The sequence below is a fragment of the Mycteria americana genome, chromosome 1 (assembly GCF_035582795.1).
Source record: "Mycteria americana isolate JAX WOST 10 ecotype Jacksonville Zoo and Gardens chromosome 1, USCA_MyAme_1.0, whole genome shotgun sequence".
Lineage (NCBI taxonomy): Eukaryota > Metazoa > Chordata > Aves > Ciconiiformes > Ciconiidae > Mycteria > Mycteria americana.
In genome coordinates this window covers 140,324,275-140,344,621 of record NC_134365.1, presented here as the reverse complement: position 1 = coordinate 140,344,621, position 20,347 = coordinate 140,324,275, and the positions used below count along the sequence as shown (strand labels likewise).

The 20,347-nt window shown below is 39.4% G+C and overlaps 1 protein-coding gene across 2 annotated transcripts in view; it reads right to left on the bottom strand.

The window, feature by feature from the left end:
• The window catches only part of ARHGAP6 (Rho GTPase activating protein 6), a 341,268-nt gene that overhangs the window by 50,062 nt on the left and 270,859 nt on the right, over positions 1 to 20,347 (bottom strand). For both annotated transcript variants that reach the window (XM_075522445.1, XM_075522451.1), the window contains exon 2: positions 13,977 to 14,136. In XM_075522445.1, coding sequence (XP_075378560.1) covers positions 13,977 to 14,136 — 160 coding nt within the window. The remainder of the gene's footprint in view (positions 1 to 13,976; positions 14,137 to 20,347) is intronic.

The following is a 20,347-nucleotide window of genomic DNA, read 5'->3' as shown; positions in this document are numbered from 1 at the left end:
ATAATTTGCTTGCCAGGTATTAACAGATTTTTGATGCTGCAACATCTATTCTGAAAGCAAAGGTGATACACCAATCCATACCAGTTGAGCATATTATCAGTAGACTGTCCTGTCTTTTAGAAAAACACATCTAAAAAGTGTAGCTCCAAACTAGAATCAAATCTGTTAGAGTGAAAAATGCACCATTTCTATTGAACCCTATTCTCAAGGTCTATTTCTCATCAGAAGGAGTCATGTCCCAGCTTGCTGAACAAAAAATGTTACATGTTAGAAAACAGCAGGATACAGACATAGACTATAACTGTAACGAGATAGGTACGAACCCTTCTTCACAAAAAAAAAAAAGCTTACTTTGGGCAATGCTCTAATTCAGATAGCAAATACTATTCAATTCCTGTGGACAGAGGAATCATAAGAAAACACCACATTTTGGCTCCACTTGCCTACACCTTCCCTAGTGTATATAAAGTTTTAAACAGTCTCCAAGTATGTATGTTGGAAGAAAATAAGTACTTTGGTATTTTCAAATATGTTCTTCCATGATTCTCTGTCATGAGGGACTCGGGTTAACTGGTGGGCAAATGCAGGTGTAAGGGTGAGATGAGAAAGTATGTAAACATACTGTAAGGGTGAGAGCCAAACCTCAATACATAGGGAATGTGGGATTCAAGCTCTGGAGTGAGGTGAGGGCTGCAGAAGCCACAACTGGAGGGAGGGGGCTGTCAGCAGCCCACCGCTGCGAGGAGAAGAGCCCGGAAGGAGCCACTTTCCAGTCCTGCCCCAGGCCACCGCACTCCCGCTGTGCAGGAAGCCGCAGGTCTAACAGACCAGCATGAGCGGAGCTGCACCAAAAGCAACCCCTAAGAGAATACAAAGAGGATGCCTGCCTTCAGTTTGTGCATGCCATGTATAAATATCCTTAAAAGATCAGAATTTTTAATTATTTCAGAATTTTTCAAACCACCACACCAAAACCAAGAATAAAGTTCCCTATCTTCCCTTTTCATTTGATTGTTTTTTAATGTATTCTTCAATCCTTTCACATTTGGCCTCTTGACTAGAGACAACTGTGTTTGAAAAATTGACAAAAAAACCTTTCAGCTATTTTGGCATTACTGGAGTGAAAAAATATATAGTTTTACATCATGTAAATACTTTTTTACTTACCAATACATTTGAAATGGCTGTATTACATGAACTCTGAGGAACAAGATATTCAGTGAGTTCTACAGAGGAAATGAAAAATCAGAACACTAAACTATAATTGTTTTGGAGCTTCTTGGTATTTGTTAAACCTTTAGCTGGACCTAAGGAAACCAATTCATTTTGACATGAAAATAAACAGTTGCTCAAACCTTTTTTTTAACGCTAGGATGAGGGAAACTGCTGCTGCTGCCATATATAGAAGGGACAATGGAAATAACTTACTCAAACAAGCATGCAAACTACCTGGAAGCCCTTAAGGGAATGACAAAGGAAGGGCCAAATGCCCTTGTATGCCCTTCTATGGCTGTCACTGGAGAGGAGCAAAAAGCAGGTGCATCCCTGGAAAGGGAGAACAGACAAAGATGCAGGATGCCAGGTCTGACTTCCCTGAGCATAGACAGAGTCAGATTCTCAATTAATACAAAGCTCTGCTTGCTTCAGTGCCCACATTAGCTCAGGAGCTGCTGTGTCATGAGAAGTCCCAAATCATAGTACTCTAATAAAATAAAATTTAAAAACAAAACCAAAAACACCACAACAAACACATACACAAAACAGAGAGAGTGGGCCAAAGGGTAACTTGCTACACATTTTTCTCTGGGAAGGTCTTCTGATGGAGCTCATGCCTTGTGTCAATATTGGAAGTAAAAAATGTCTCCAGGTATACTGAAATTAGAGGGAACCACTTCTTCTATACTTCAGGGCAATATTTGCTAGACTGAGACTGATGACAGGATTCACGAAACAGTAATGTGAAGTAGCAGGCGCAAGACAAAATATAGGCACTGTATTTTTTCACATTGTAGCAGTATTTGTAGTGTGGCAGGATTTTCCTTAAACTCAAAAGGTAGGTAAGTTCCTAACTTAAACAAATTGTTGTGGTACATCAGGGACTTTGCTGCTGCCCTTCTCTCTACATGGAAGGCACTCAGAAACCATGACGATGGGCAGAGGTTTAAAAGCTTTCAGAAACACTGAACAACATCCCCTGCTTGGAGTGCTTTCATAACTGACAGTAAAATAGGTCAAAAACTGTCTACACTACTACATCAAAACAACTACAGTATAAGAAAATATTTTAGCTGTACTGAAGAAAAAAAAAAATCAAAACACCAAACCTTAAACAAACAACAAACAGGAGCCTTGATGCTGTAGTTTGAGATAGAAAAAATACAAATAATAGCTCTAAAACTGCCTTCAGTCCACTGGGGGCAGGGGAAAATTGACTGTCTCCTGGCATCAGTTACCTAAATAAAAAGTCATTTTATAATATGGAGGGGGAGAGTAGTTTGATGCCATTCCTAGTCAAAGTGACGCTTTATTTGATCAGAAGGAGAATTACCTTTAATCCCCACAGTACAGGGCAGACCAGACATTAAACTGCCGGCTTTTAGCTGGCATTGAACTTTTTGTGTATTGATAAGCTGGCCTGCATGCCTGTACTGGCAGGTGAAGCAGCAACCAAGTTTCTTTACATCGCCCTTAAAGCCTTCTCCCAGGTTGCTCTCGGCGTGAGCACGTGTTGAGCTCTTCAAACGAAGAGGAAATTCCCCCAGCTCCCTGGAATTCAGGGGACCCGCCGGTGGTCACAGAGGTGGTTCGGGGCATCCAGGTCCCCACTGTCTTCTGACCATCACTTTGTTGTTATGAACCTTTCATACAAGTCTTTCCTCAGACTCTCACCTTAAAGAAGGAGCTGTGCAAGAAAATAAAACGGCCTTCATAACTTGCTCCCTCCAGGACTAATTAAACTAGTCCACTATATTCCTGCTCAGAGCCTTGATGAAGAAATGAAATGAGAGAGGAGCCTTTAGTGCAAGGAAGTGAAATCACGATGCAGAAGGTCTCTCACTGGACAGGTTGGTGGCCCCAATAATTGAGATGCTATCCCTTTGAAAAATGACCAGCGGATCTTCTTTCTAATAATGTTTCATTGTAATAATTATCTGTCCTCTGTGCCATCAATCATCTAGCTTACATACTTTTTTATTAATAAACAGGAACAGGTGTTGAAAATGTAAACCACACAGATAAAAGGCATGATGAGCTCTGCAGAGAACACTTGGGCCAACTTCCTGCACAGAAATAGTCACATAGACATTTGTCTAATCTATTCTTAAAAACCTTCAGCAGGAGATTAGGTCTCCATTAAATCTCAAGGTACCCTTTTCAGTATAAAAGCCTAACACAAAGATATAGATAGCACCGCAGCTCTGATAAAAGAAATCTACATGTAGTCACCTTATCTTTCCTAATCAGTATTTAGAGACATATCTTACACTTCTGGCACCAACCACAACTCCATGCCTTTGAAGAAACTTTAGAAACTAACTCTTCTACCTAAGGCAAGAAGAAATCCTCATCAGAAATACTCCCCTAATGCACTTTTGAAAGGAGTCATACATGTAAGATAACAGAAATAAATCTGATTTTCAACTGAAATTTTTCAAAGATGTATACCAGAAGAATACACATGTTAAAGCAAAGCTCTGCCAAAGGCAAGTACAACATGGAAATTAGTAGACTGCAATGTCAGTATTTTTAATAAAGGTTGAAAAGCTTCTCACATGGGATATATTTATGGTATTTATTCTTTAAATTGTAAAAAAGCACAAAATCTTAAGTCACTACAGAATCACCACACACTTATGTGGATTATTTGCAAAGCACAGGACAGCCTAATTGAGCGTTCAAAAACAAAGGACCAGTACTACATCAAGTAAAGACAGATTTGGCAGAACACAATCAAGAATACCTCTGTTACACCAGTGTTCTCACAAAGATTTAGAAAACAAACAATCAAATACACCTAATTTTGCAAAACACAGTGTTTTAGAGCCTCTGTATGTGCATTTTGCTTCCTAACACTGGTTCGCTCAGGCTGTGTGTCTGAACTTTTCAATACAGCCAATGGTCATGCGTAACATTTTAAAACAGAAGCTGAGATTTCCATGTGGCACACTAATACAGACAAAATACTCAAGGTACTTATATGTACTTATAGTCAATAGCTATTTCAAATATACTATTAAGGAAATTACATTAGATAGGAATTTTTTTATGTCTCAGAAGTAATTTCTAAGCTCAATGGGACTTCACATCAAGTATATGCATGCAGCAGTCTCTCGATCTGGATTTATAAGAGCAGTACCCTAAACACACAACAGTCAGCATCTAAATAAGCAACTGCCCTGATAATGAAAACCTCTGGTCACGATTCCATCTCCAGTAACTATGTCTCATGACATTTGTATATGGAAATGTGGATCGTAATATTTCCCTATTTATTTTTGGAGTTTCAGCAAGATCCCTTCCCTTCATTGTGATACCCACTGAAAGATTCCTGCCTTTCAGCATTCCTGCTCAATGAGCTCTGTAGCAAAGCATTCCTTCAACGTCCATCCCTGTCCCCGTTCCCTTCCTCCGCCTTCAAAAACACACCTATACAACAGGTAGATTCTCGGAAGTTATATAAATCTTTCTTTTAGAGGTGTTGCATTATATACTGATTTTTCCATGTTCACATTAACAGTGCCATTGATTTCACCTAGAAGCCTAGCATTTTCTACTTCTGTTCTGTATTCATATAGCACTGAAGAAAATGCATGCTGCTTCTCGATCAAAGCTCCTAGCTATTTCCCAAAATACAAACCAATTATTAAAAAGACAAACTTTTTTTGTTTGTAGTGAGTAAAAACGTTTGCTTTCAAAACTATCAGCTTGTCTCTAACTGATGGAATAGATATGCTGAATAAAGTTTTCCTGATGTAAACAGACATGTAAAACCTGCTATGTGATACAAGAAAATCTTGGAAATCAATTTGCTGAGCATTACATAGAGTCTTCTATTAAAAAAACCCTGCCTCTTAGCAAAATTTTAAAAAGGAACAGATCACTAAAAACTTTCTTAAGTTCTGAAGATAATAAACTATTTATCCTGTTCAACCATTAGAAAAATTACATTCTTGCTAGCTTCATGTATTTCCATTTTGTTCTTCTCTCAATGGTGGCAAAAACTCAAATTAGGAAAAAAAAATCACAACAAGAAATTTCTGCATATTTCCTTATTGGGGGGAAAAAAATAAAAAATCAAAAAAATATTTTTTTGGCTTGCTTATCTCCCTGCCTGGAAAAGCTCCTGTCACCTTTACTTTGACAAACTCCTGTGCAGCAGAGTGCAGGGCTGCGTGCTCTTACAGCCTCTACTCTGCAGCAGCTGGGACTTCTCCTAGCTTAAAGCATTAAGTCAATTTTATTTTCTTTTTTTTCCAGACTGACAGATATTGTTTTTATTTTCCCAGGAGGAAAAAAAATCCTCAGAAAAATCCATGTTTCCATGAAAAATTTGAATCTGGGGGCGGGGGGAAGCTTCCGTCTAAAAATCAGCAAGATACAGAGTTTTCATCTCTGACCAAGTCTGACACAGCAAGCCTGATACAGTATATCCAAGATTTACTAATGTAGTGTAAAGGAGCAGAATTTAGCTCACAGTCTTGCTTGTCTTTAATATAATCTTCATGACCGCTGCTATATTAAATGAAAATCCATGGACTCACAGGATCACATTAGAGACAGTATTTATACAAGAAGAATTGGAAGAGGTTGGCATTAAGAGGGGCAGTAATATGCCTCTTCGCTTAAAAGATATACTGATCCCAAGTCAAAAGCATCCAGTCTGTAATCCCATAGCTCCACAAAGTATAGGCTACAGTTTACTTAGATGCTTTCCACTGTTACAACAGGCTATAAAGTATATAACATGGTCAGTGATTAAAAACAATGAGCAGTTTGGAGCCCTCACAAAAATGCAAGTCCAGATAAAAATCATAGTCGCTCTCAGTGTAAGGAAAATGGATAATGAAATACAATGACGAGTAATGTAAGCAGAAAACAGATCCAAAAAACTACTCCCTGCCAAAATAAACACAAAGCGGAGAACGTGTAACTCTGAATTCCCATTTTTATTCAGAGCTTAACTGGAACGTATTGGGGGCAATGAACAATAAAAATTCAGAAAGCCCGAGTTTTTTCTTGCATAAGTTTTCTTCCATTTCAGAGGTGGGGTTGTCTCAGTGCTCAGTCTGTAACCACACACTTATCCAGACCCGGTCCTTCAAATTCACCTTACTAAAGCAAGTCATACAAGAGACTAATGCTCACTTCATGTGAGCAGATGCACAGCGTCACACACCTGGTGGAACTGGCTACAAAACTTGCATGCACAAATGTACAAGGCACGTGTTCAAGCAGCGATAAGCAGTATCTTCCCTTAAATGACTGCGACTGCATTTAGATTTCTAAACCCAACCTTAGATCATATTCATTACAACTAATTGAACAAACTAAGTACTAGATTTGGCAGTAAAATTAAGGACTACCTTCTCTCTCCCCAAATGTCCCAGTAAGTCTAAAAAAATCAGTTCCCTCAGAACGTGGAACACTTTCTGTAATTACTAAAACTACTGTGTATGACCTAGTTGCTGTTAACGATAAGAAATTGTGTGGATATACATTCTTGTCATAGGTGGCATCAACACAGTAAACAGTCTTCTTAGTAAAAGCAGTTTTATTTTTTTTCTCTTCTGTAAAAGAGAATTAAAAAACCCTTTCTTTTATTACATTTGGTACACTTGTGAAAACAGCTCGGTAACATGTTTATTGTCAGTTCTGGAAAGTGAAGACAAATTCTGTGGCTCACCTTTGGATTTTCACTCCAAAATATTTGAGAAGCATTAAAATAAACCCAAAGGTACAAAGTAAATGTATGCAACACTTGTACCAAAGCATAAGTATACTTTAGTATGTAATGCACGTTAAAACCAAAACACTACATCAACATAACATTAAGGTTGTCACCCAAGCCAACAAAAGCAAGATAATTAATCAGAGAGACACGTTCTGGCCTTAGCCCAACCTACTGCATGTACTGCAATCTGTCGCATCTGATCTGTTAACAGTCCTGGGCCAACACATAACCTCAATATTCAATCTTAGATACCTCAATCTTGTATTTTGAAGATGAGATTGGAACAAAGATATTTCACCACGTCAATTTGAAGATATGGGACTGAACTCTTGTGCTAATAGTCTTCCTACAAAAAATGAAGTTTGATAGCATCCCTGTAATACTGTACTGAAACATAGATCAATACTGGGATTCATTATTACTAATTATAAGAAAAGAATGACATATGAAAAGTAAAAAGATACTTCTAGGGTTCTTGCCTAGTAGAACTTCCAAACTGAGTGAGCCCAGGCCTCTGAAATCTGACCTAGTGCACACACAAACAAAAGCTCCCATGTCAACTTTCTCACAGCTGAAATTCTGGCCTGAAATAATTTAGGAGGTTAGAACAAAAAATGTTTGATAAGGAAAACAATGAGATTCTGTGAAGGTCTGTGCAAAACCTAGATAATATATTCCCCTTGCTGACTCAAATTCTACTCCATCCACATTAAATTAATTTTTTCCAAATGTTATTGGAGAATTCAGCGTAAATTTTTATTTCTTTCCCCTTTTTTTGAGAATAAAGGAGAACACCTTTTTCTAAGTAGTTTTCCTCTAACTCAGTGTCTCATAATTGACTAGTCCTACAACCTTCTTCATCACAAGAATCCTTTCTGATTCCTGGTCCTTCTGAGTCCTTTCAGTGTCTTCCCCTCCCCTGTCTTCAAGAGTCACTTCGAATGTTTCATCCCACTTAAGGATGAACATTAGGATATCAAGAGGCCTCATCAATTCTGCAAGCTTAAGCTGATAGATCTGCTGATGCTACCTTAAGCTGATAGATCTGCTAAACTAAGATTAAACGCAGCTATAAAATGATCCACTCTTTGAGCCCATATTCTTATTACAGGATTCAGGGGACATTTCAATCCACAAATCAGTGGGGCAGGGGGCAGCTCTCTCCTAAAAGGAGAAGCTCTTTTGATTTGTTGAACCTTTCTGGAACTGAGGGGCAATGATCATACAAGCCAGGCCTAATCCTGCTGGTCACCACTTCCTCCGTACTGAAAAGCCCCTCAGTAGTTAACCCATCCACACACGTCCTGGGTCTCACTCACTGTTCCCTTGCCCCTGACTTGTGCCAAGACTAAGTTCTGGTGGCCAAAACCACTGCACAGTTGTCTACATCAAAACAAAGCCTTGATTCATAGCTGGAGCTATAATGTATGAGTGCAATAAAAGCACAGGTAGTTGTCCTAGTTGTAACTGCTGCAATGACCACCTTTCAGCAGAAAAATAAATGTGGCTCTCTTTTTATTTTTTATTATCAGCCCATGAAAAATACTTCTTTCCAGCAGGTAATTTCAAACATGCAGCTGCAATATTCAGCTGCAGCTGTAAAACAGTAGTCTCCATGCTGATATATATGAAAAAGCTTCACAACTTTTGTTTGATGTCTTAATGAATAATCATAGGCTGCCCCAAGCTTGTCAAAACAAATCAAAACAAAGCTAACACACAAGCAGATATGCGCTCTGTGTGCCTGTTCCCTCTCTTTGGTATCTGAAGTCAGTTTTGAGTCCGAGTTGTACTGTGTGGGCAATGGCAATGCATATGCCTTTACAACACCTTGCTAATTTAGCCTGGTAACTCTCAGCAGCACCATTGTTGTCTGACAATTAATGAGGTGGGGAGAGAAAAAGGGAGCAGTTTGGTCTGTGTGCTCTCAGTTGCTATGGTTGAACCATTGCACAATCACTGTGTGAGAAAAACTGGTACCTACTGGTATGTTTACCTGCCTACTGGTTTCTTCTTCCTACAGAAGCTAAGACTGTGAGGCAGGCAGCCTGTGCTCCCAAAGTGGGAGGCAGAATATGAATCAGTAACAAATTATCATCTACCCACAAAGAGCAAAATAAATAATCACAAGTGGCAACATGTAGCATGCTTTTATAATACAAATATAAAGCCTATGAATAGGTTACAGCAATTCTGTGTGAAAGAAGAAAATCTTATCTACTTCTTCCCCATCATCTGTTAAGATCCCTTTCTTCCCCACTGGACCAATGTCTTCACCCCCTCTTCCCGAGGGATTCCTACCGATGTCCTGTCCCAGCCCTAGCAGCCACAGTTGGGCAAGAATAAGTGGAATGTTTTCTTCTAAAAGCTATCTTGGGCAGTGCTGTGGTGGCAAGCCCTATTGGTGACACCTCTTCTTTATAAAAGTAAAAGCAGTATTTAACAGACATGAATAGCAATACAGCTGTTTTCTGGCGCTTGTCCAGAAATCCCCCCAGGTTTGTCTATAACTTTTCAAAGAAATTCAATGAAAGAATATCATATGCACTTTTGAGTAGTCAACAGCACTTACTAAATTGTTTTCCCAGGCCCAGCTTCAGGCATCAGTTCTTCCCCTGTATCAAGAAGCCCATCTGTATTTGGCTATGGAATAGGCAAGAGGAAGGAGGATGGAAACTCCCGGGGGGAAATTCCTAGCCCACAAGACTTCTACATGCCCATAGCTCTAAGTCCTCTGCTAGCCACAACCCTTCCCCAGAGTTTTGGAGATTACACTTGGTGTGGTAACAGTACATGAGTTTTCTATTTTGCTGCACAGACACATATGACATGCTTCTTTTGCATCCCAGGACAATGCAGGCAGCTGGACTGTTATTGCAGTAATAATGCAATTTACCTAATTATACCAATATGCTTACTGTGCAGCAACGCTGCCTGTGTGGCTACAGCATAGGACAGTATTACCAGTGAGAAACATAACTGAACAACTTCTGGATCTGTAACAGATTTAGTCATGTGAAAACATCAACCGTTTTCCACTATTCTTTGTTGACACTATGAAGAAAACGTGTCCCACTTGTGCTGTCACAAGGGACAAAGCGAAGACAAATAAGAAAATCCATAAAACACAAAACATCATTGATATATGGGGATTTGAATGTGGCCATTTGTATACAAAGAGGTAGATCAGAAGTCAAAAACTTGCTGTCAAGAAGATCAGAAGCAAAGATGCCATTTCTGTCTGAGTTACTAGAGATACTGGCCAAATTTCTGGTTGTCATTGTACAGGTAAACAAATGCTTGAGAAAACATATATTGCTCTTATGCTTCTGCACTACTGAGATCAACAAAAGTTCCTCAGGAGTGAGGTAGCTATCATGAACGTCAACATCAGGAGAGGTCAAAACTCAGATGAAAAGTCAGGACTTCACCCAACCTATAGGACTAACAAAGACAGCTGGACTCAGCAGACAGTGCTCATGACATTTTAATGACAGCAGAGAGGCCTCTTTCACAGAGGTGAGGAGGGGCTGGGTCTGTGGCACCTGGCAGTCCCAGCACACACAGCGCTGTAGGGAACCGGGCCTGAAAGATGCACAGATCCTAACTATTCTTCCTGAATCCACATCCCTGCATTGTCCTTCCCTTCCAACACATGAGTTTTCAAAGAAGAAATGAGAAATTAGTATATGAGAAGTCAAAGCCCAATAGTTCAATGTGTACAATTTGCTAGGTCAAAGAAAAAAGAAGCAAACAGACAATTACAAACTTCTAAGTATCTGCTGAGTATCCAGTTTGGCCCTTCTTTTCACTGAGATGCACTGCCATTTAGCATGAGCCACTGTGTAAAAGTTTTTGGTCAGCTTACAGTCTGATGAGCTTAATCACGTGCTAAATCACCTCTAAGCCAATTTCAAATACTTTTGCGGAGTTTCAAGGGATGCTCAAGCTTTCTATAACAATTCAGCTACAGCACGTCTACTTCTGTGAACACTGGTAGTACCTACATATTTTTCCCACTTCTCAATAGGTATTTCCCCAATTTCCACAACAAGTCAGTGCCTATAGATGCCTTGGAATATAGGGCATGCAGATTCAACGGTTTGCAGATAGCATTTATTTTCTAGTGATCCCCTCATCTTCTCTTTTCCTTTTTCTGCACTTGTATTTATACAAACTTCATTACTTCCTAATTAACCATGTATCTCCCCCTTATCTTCTTAATGAGCAACCACAAAAAGCAGCTCAGCCATTTATGTTTGCATGCCCTACTGGTAAATGCACACCTATCTAAGCAATATTCAGAATTAGCATTGAGCATTTCTTTTTTTCCTCATTTATCCTTTCCCTCCACAACTCCTCCAGCCCCGTTCCAAAGCTGGGAAGACAGCAGCACATCCTGTTGGGGGCTGGTGAGAACATGAGCAGTCACAGTCTCTTCTTGAATAAACAGAGGTGAAAACTGCAACTGTAACCCCCGACTCCCAAATCCTATTCAAGTCCCTACTGATAGGTTCACATCGTACCTTAAAACCCAGCCAGATGCTTGAGGAGTTGAATGAGGGCTGGAGCCCTAATTCCTCGTTTGCTCTAACTGATGAAGCCCTGCAGTTCCTACCAGTGCTCCCAAACACAGGCTCAGTAAAGTGGGACAGGACTGTGAAAGAAAGGAGAGTTATAACTATGAGGTATTTAGGAAACTGTTCCAAACAAGCCTCATTCAACACCTCTTCTGCTCAAGAGCTACCTGGAGCCGATGAACAGAGGGGAAGAAAAGGAGCTCCTCTCCTGCTTTGATCCTGGTTTTACTTTGAAAAACCTACCTGACTTGAGTTACCAATTTTTCGGGGAAGACATAGTGTAAAAGGTTCATTTTTTCGCACTACTTGCGTACGCAGACATACACAATTGGAAAGTCACCAAGATGTATGCGCATCTAAAGTGAATTTCATCACGTTTGGTTTTTTTTTCTCCCATTATCAAGAGAAGATTGACTGACTTGAAATTGAGAAAAACACAGTATATTCTAAACAGCAGCTGTAAAGAAGTTTCACCAGCATCGTACCATTGTGCCATTCAGAACATCAGGCACCACATTAAAAATCTTTCACAGAGTAATTGTGTTGGTAGAGAAACTGTGTAATGCTCTGCTCAGAAATGATTGCTTCTTGCAACTTAACACATAATATGCTTAATTTTAAAACACTTAATATGCCTCTTACCAATAATCTCACTGGTAAATCTAATCTGAATAGCAGAACTGAATAGCTAATTTATTTCTCATCTAAACTGAAGCAAAAGAGACATGAAATGATGGGGCCAGCCATAGAGATGAAACTGGAACCTGGGTTCCTGAGTTTGTGAAGTGACTTTTAAGATGCTTCACCAGAGTTTGTATTATTCTTACATAGTTTTTATGCATGAAATTACACTTTTCAGACTCTATATATCTAAAATTAATTACACATTATATATTTACCCACATATATATGTGCTGTGAAAATAAAAACTGTTCTTGTGTGTGATCTGAACCTGAAAGATTCAACAGTTCCTAGTCCATAAGCCCTGGCAGCACTGTGCCAAGTTGCCTGTCACTCCAAAGCATCTTGCAGAGAAAGGGTGGGTTGACTGGGAAGAGACCCTGGCTCTCCCAGATGGTTGGCCTTTCATGGCAGTCCCAGCAGGAAACAGCAAGGAGAACACAAAAATAGTATTCACTCTCCAAAGCTCAAAGTTTCTGAATATGAGTATGTTTACTGTATTGTCTTGGATGGTATTACCTCCATACATACATATTCATCTCCCACTGGAACTGCCAAGTGGCAGTTCAGACTGCCAGAAAATATTGCAGTGCCTTTAGTGGTCCAGTTCCTCATATGGATGTCCTGTAAAATTGTTTTCATATTGATGGAGCATTTTTTGAGGGACCAGGTGGGGCTTGAAGAAGCTGATCATATCCATCTCACTACAAACTGATGCCCTGCTGTAATTGGTAAGCTGGACTTTGTTGGTTTTGGCAGGAGTTTTCCGCAGATCCTAAAAAGTGGATGAATACCCAAGCTGATGTCTTTCACATTGGTTTTTCTCCACACCATTATTTGCATTGACTTGACAACTTTTTTCTGCTGAACTTTGATTCATTCAAAAACTGGTCCTGTGGCATCACTGTGTATGTGCTGCCACACAGTACCTCTGCTGTTCATAGCCAAAGGTGAGAATTCAGTGGTCCCTTGTTATTCCTTAAATAAGTATCAACAAATAGAAACAACAGGAAAGCCAGATTTGCAGATGATTGTATCATAGCACAACAGCTGTCTTTGCTAGGCTTGGTCTTCAGCCTACAGGAAACAATGGAAACTTTCACATTAGTTTTAGTGAGGTTTAGATCTCTTCCACAGTAACCTAAGTACAGGTGTACTACGTGCACATATCCTGCATCAGGATTCTGATAGCTGAGCTTCTCCTTTTCAATTAATCTCCTGTTCCATAGGAGTTCAATTTTCAGGAGTCCTGAAAATTAACTTGTTTTCTAGGAAATAATGACCACTGTCTTTAGGAAAACTTGGGTAGGATTCATCTTATTTGATGCAGATATCTTCACTGTCTGTCTGACTAGTGATGCTTGGCTTCCTCCAGAGCCAATACAATACAGAGTGAAAAAGCCACTTCTATGGTATGATCTATCTGACCTACATAGATATATACTTTTGGATGCCAGGAAGTGTAAGAAAAGCCTTTTTCTCTCAACTGAGTATCAAGAGTTCCTAGCATGAATAGGTCTGATTTAGATTATCTACCCTGTTGACATCTGTCCTTCATCAGATGATCCCACCCCAGGTGATCTGAGTTGGACATAGTAGACAAACATTACTAGTCATTTTTACATAGTTACTATGTTTAAGCAAAAATGAAATAGAAGACAATGTCTGTGGAATAAACAACCTAGTGTTTTCTCCCTTTTATTGCGGTGATATGAAGTCAGTGGCTTAGCAATCTAAACAGAGACGGTTTATCAAGCCCTTACCTTTGGGGATAGTAATCTGACAGCCCAGGTCACAGTCCTGCTGCAACTGATAAAAAGCCACTTCCTGCAGCCGAGCACGCTCCAGCTCCGAGAGGCTTTGAACGGGAACTGACTTCAGCCGAACACTGCGCCCTGACATGCTGTTCCAAGTGAAATCACCCTACAGGAAATCAAATGGAAAAATATGAAGCATCATATGGCATTCACAGTTTAATAAACAGAACCATCTCTTTTACTGCTAGGAAAAACAACACAGGTCCTCTTTTCTAAAAGGCCATTTTCTTGGACATCTCTAGCCTTTCAAATATCTTTGTTTTCCTAAGAGCAGCATTCCTTAAAAGGACTACAGACGTGCAAAACAAAAAGTCAATTGTGTCTGAAACCGTTTAACCAAGTATTGTTGCAAAAACATTAGGATTCCAGTAACCAAAAGCACAAAGCAGGAAAAAAAATCCCTTGTCTGCTTTTCCCAGTTTGCTTTCTTTGTACAGTACTCAGTTGTCACTTCATTCCTTTCCCTGCACAGTCAGTCAGACACGCAGACCGCCACAGGTCCTTGGACAACAGGTATCTTATCTCCCTCAATTTGCTAATCCCACTCCACCAGACTGTTCAGAGAGCACACAGGCAGAGTCCCTTCTCTTTTCTGACACACCCCATCCCCTCCTTATGACGATATTGTGTTTAGACCAAGATCGAGTAAAGGACAAGCTGTTTCACGTTTTTGAAAAGCCGTAATAACAACGTACGTGTTAAAATTTATACAGGAAAACAACATGAGATATGCTACATCTCTGTAAGGTACCAATTATGCTTGGAAAGCAAATCAAAAGCTTTGGCTGTTCTATCTCCCACCTGTGATAACATATACAAAAAGCTATTCTCTTAGCTAGTATTTAGCTTGGGCAAGCGAAGTAATCATCAGTCAAAGAGAAGTGCAAGCACCCAGACAAGCTTAAAGGCTGACAATTAACTTCAAGCAAGAATTTCAGAATTCATCAAAGCATCATCAAAGAGTGCATTTTAGCACTACAGAGAAAGAAAGAAGAATTTGTTTTTCATCCTAACAGTGTTAAAAAATAAACACCAAACTTGTCAGTAGGTATAACCTGATGCAGCTGCAGATAATGGAAAAACTCTGATGTACATCAGCTGAGCTGTAAAGACAAATCCACCAACCTGCTCTTCATCACAACATCACAGACTTACAATTAACAAACTTCACTCTCATTTTAAGTTCTCATTTTCAGTTTAAATTTCAACATTTGCACCTTCACCGCACACTCATTTTTTCACCATTCACCTATAATTCATCTGTTCTGCACACACATCTGCAGTCAAAGGATGACCATTGACTTTAAAAGACATTGGCTGAAGCTCCTTATTACAAAAATCAGTAAAATTTTACTTTACTTAGCAACTATGCATCCCCTTGTATGTAAATATCTTTGTGCATGTTTCCATATATTTTGCTTATATACGCGTATGTGTATATATACACATTTGTATATGTATATACAACCCATATATACATTTGTATATACGCATACACGTACCTATGTATGCATACCTATGATTGTGCATGTGTATTCACATATATGTGTGTGTGTATTCACAAATATTCACATGTATGAGACAAAAATCATTCTCAAATATGCAGCACCATCTAGCAATATAGATCAAAGGAATTACACATTAAACACCATTTCGTATGATGCATGAAGTATGTTTCAGTTCATTGAGGAAGCTTTTCTTCATAGTATCTTTTGTAAGTCATTAAGCAACCATAATAGATAAAGCTGTTACCTCAATGTGAACAACTGCACATCTGTACACTCAATGCATGTACTATGCTCAATATCTTTATGATATTTATATATACATGGGCCACATATGCAAACTTCTGCACTAGCCCAGTATTTCACTACTGGAATTTGTTCCTTCATTTTTTGCCTCTTCATCTCTTCTTGCTCTTCTAGTGCCTTACTGTTCATTAGCTAGATTTAGTAATCTCAAACTAAAGGTTTGCACGGTGACACAAGCCAAGCTGATTAGCTTAACTCAAGTAAAACCAAAGCAGGAAGAGTCACATAAACCTTATTTGCAAAACTGCAAGTAAACATTTACATTTTTTAAAAAGCTGTTGTCATTTATAGATAAAAGTGATCGACAACAGAATCCACAACCAGACAATGTATACTAAGAAACTAATTCCTTTCCAACCCTGATAATGCAAAAGAAACTTTACAAGTACAGAAGTATGCAATTCAATCCTCATGAACATACAATGTACAAAATGTTCTACAATCAAAATGGTACAGAGAGAGAAATATATGTCTTTATGGTAGAGGTTGGGGGTATTTTACCTTATCTATTTCTCCAAGATGAGCATTTTCATAAACAAAAATATCACTAATATGTCTACCATAAATTATTTCAAACCAAGATACTTAATTTTGAAACAGGAATGAGAAGAAAAAAGGACACCCATTAGAAAATGTTGAGGTAACAGAATGTTTATACTGTTTAGGACATGTCCTGTTTCCCATGGAGCACAAAAAACAACGGGTACGTGGGACTTTTAGGAATTACCACAAATTAAATAAATATTCCTTAACTGAATTTTGCATGAACACATGAATTATCGCTCTTCTTTGGATAAAAACTACCAAGGGGAAATCTAACTCTGGAGGTAACTCCACATCCTCTGCCTTATCTCTGAGTTAGCTCCGTAACTGCAAGCAGTGAGCTGTACCACTGCAACGCCCAGCTCAAACATTAGCCCTGCCAAACCAGTTGAGCTCGGAGAGACACGGCTTGCTAGCTCTGGTAGAGCCCTGCATTAATATTCTGCTTTGGGGACCCCAGTAAGGCTCTTTGCACAGAGCTGTGCTGCTTTATATGAGCAGAGCAGTCAACTCAGCAGTAGCTCAGGAACCCTACCCAGGCTAATTTCACCTTAATATGGGAGCACCCCACCTCATTTTTTATAGGAGGTCAAGGGCTTAAAACCAAGGGAAAGAAGAAAGCACCCAACAAGATTATGAGGGCTGTTCCTTCCAACCAGGTTTTTTATTCTGGCAGTCTACAAGCTCCCAGTACATTCCTGATGCTCGCTGGGTTGGCCCTGTCTGGCTAAAAACGGTGGGATGCAAGCTCTGCACCTTCCAACGCCACGACAGGTCACTCAGCAGCGATAAAGAATGCAGAATCATTCTGTCCAGTTGCTGTACACTAAAGAAGACATTCCTCTTCCACACTCGATGGGTTTGATAAAATCTCTGCTAGGTCACATTAACATAGGTTTTTACTATGCTAATAGAACGCATGACTAATTAACTAAAATATTTTTGGAAAATCATGTGTTAGGGCCAGTGGAATCTGCTAAAGAAGAGGTTCAAGAAATGTTTCCTTGAAAAAGTCTGTTTTATTTGGCAAATAAATATCACTGTCTTCTATGAGCCAAAACACAGTATTTGATAATTTAATCTACTTAAAGACTCCTATGCTTTGTGTGACACAAGGTAAATTAAAAGTCTCATCTTCCTTCTAAAGCACTGTTCAATTTTACATACAGCCTGTAAATTACTGCAAAATCAACCAGGCTTGGGAGAGGTCCAGAAAAGTCAAGCTCCCTTGGAGAATGGGTGCTGGTGCAATTACATCAGTCACATCTGCCTAAAGCTATTCTCCACTCTGTGGGGCACCCAAAGGAGGGAAAGGGCCAGACAGAGATGGAGAATATTTTCTGTTTCTCTCTCCATATGTGGAGGAACATTTCATCAACCTACTTGAACATCAGCCTGACATAGCTCCTTGCAGAAGATCTTGAAGCACCAAGTCAGAGTGACTTGGTTTTTGAAGGTCATGCCCTTGCATATGTATTCAGACATATATACACAGCTTCTTCTCTATTAGATTGTAGGATTGTAGGTAAGACTATGACCTGCAAATGGCTCCTTCATCACCAAGAAGGAAAAAAACCCAACAAACCAACCACAAAAACAAACAGAGAAGAGTGCAAACAGAAATATTGCTCTGGGATAAAGTGATCAGCCTGATGGGACACAAACTGCTAACTGCAAGGGTGCTTTCATAACTGACTTTTACGAAACCTTAAACCAGACTAAAAGCCTTCTCTGGTTTCTTCTACCAACCAGTCATTTCTTTTCCCTCACAAGTCTCCAACTTCAGCTGCATTTTCTCTCTGACCCTCCCACTAACATCTAACATCTTCCCTCCACTGAACCGAGCAGTTCACTTACCGGGTAAGTAACTAAAATACCAGAGCAGATGACTCAGCAAAGGAGATGACTGATTAACTGCATCTTGTGCCTTTGAAGAATCTGTCCACTTTTCCCATATTTCTTGCCCACAGTCATAAGCACATTTTTAATAAGATGCAGACTGCAGTTTTACTAATATTCTTTCAAGCATTTTTTTTTAATGGGTTGGGTGTTCAGTGGCTTCAAAATAAACATTTAAGTGGTACATCCTGGCTTAAGTAACACTATGCACTTAAATTACTTTTAAGCATGTGTAGGCTATTCTTGTGTACCTGACATCTTTCTCCTGAGCATCCAACACGCAGTCTTTCAGATGTCTTCTAGTGAAGTCTCGTTTTTCTGTCCTTTGTACAATACAGAAACCGGTTGACAACTACTACAGGAATCTTGAATGTAGATGCAAATCTACGGGTGATAATCAACCTCTGTTGATCTCTGCAGAGTTTTAAGCCTTAGTGAGTAATGTGGATTGTGCACAGGGTGGGAAATAAGAACCCCCACACATGGCAGTTTTAGATAACACAAATTTTAATGCAAGACGGAGAAAGCAATTTTTATCTTACTGCATTATTGTTATTGTTAATGACTTTAGTCTGTACTCATTTAGGTAAATGCCATTATCAGATTAGCTGTCTACTTTTCATTAGTCTTTTGCTCAAATCCATTTGAAACCACTAAGATCAAAACCAATTATGTCTACTTGTTTTTCTCCTACCCTAGCAACACTTAGCTATGTGTTTGTATTTAGACGGGTCTCCACTGTAAAAGAATTCAGTATTTCTGCACACAAAAAGATTATATTGCAAATAACATGGCAAATATAGCATTGCAATGTCTTAATTCTATTTGCTTAATTACTTCTTTAAGGTTCATGAAACTGTGTATCATTGCCACTTTATAAACCTTTCACTTCCCTTGGTTATTTACTTCAATTCTTTCTAAAATTATTTCCAGACTCCTCAGGCATAAACTCTCACAATTTGACTGTTGGTACAGGTAATCCCTCTCTTCCTCACTTCCCTGGTGTGGCTGTTAGTATGAACCAAAACCAGTTCTGAAGTGAAAGCCAGGCACTCCAGTACAGCTATACACTCTATCATGTGAAATCAATGTACAGAATACTGTTCCTAGACAGGATGAGAATTAAGGAGAAGGGGGAAAGAAACTAGTTAAATATCCATTTTAGCATTACATGTAGTTAAGGACCGCATGGCCAGTCCTTTACTAATGCCATCCTAGATAACCACCTGCAGATTAAAGAAGAGTTAAGAAGCAACTGGATGGATGAGTGTGCTATGGCCTGACTCTCTCTGCCACCCTATTTCCAGATGCTCCTCCATAGCCAGCGCAGCTCACGACAGGCAGCACGCTGGTTTCCAGCTGGCATTACAAACTGCTGCAACCTGGGATGCTCTGGCATCTCCAAACACAGCAAGTGTCACACAGCTGCTCCCAAGGGACTGCTAGTATCATAAAAGATGACGAGTCTTTCAAATTAATGAAATGGCATCTAAATACTAAATACGAAGAAGCACAAGACTTGCGGCCTGACATCGAAGCATTCAGAGGAATGTATCTGAACATGGATGCACAAAGTATGGGGCCCCAACAATTAATCTTCATTAAGAAAGACTGACTTCATTAAGGTCGTTATCTAGGGTGACATCCTGTTCCCCTTGAAGTCAGTGGCGAAATTATTAATAAAATGTCTCCACTAGGAAGAGAATAAGTACAGTCCAGATGATCCTGTGTTACAGTTTGGAGCCTTGCACTAAAGTTGCCTTATCTCATGCTACATTGTACTTATGTGTATTAAATAATGTATGTACAGAAAAAGCTATTAGTTTTGTCAAAAAGATCACACTTTACAAAACAGTGGTTTAGATATCAAAACTATTTAATGGCAATTAATATAGCCATGGCATTGCCAAAGATAGACACATCCTCACTCCTAGCTAGCATCCTGTTTCATTCCCAAGGCTGGAAACCCATGTACTTAGGATCGGTACTGCAAGACAACCCCTGTGGGACACTGGAAAGCTGGTGTTCCCCACAGGGGAGGCAGAATTCACACCCACAGCAGAA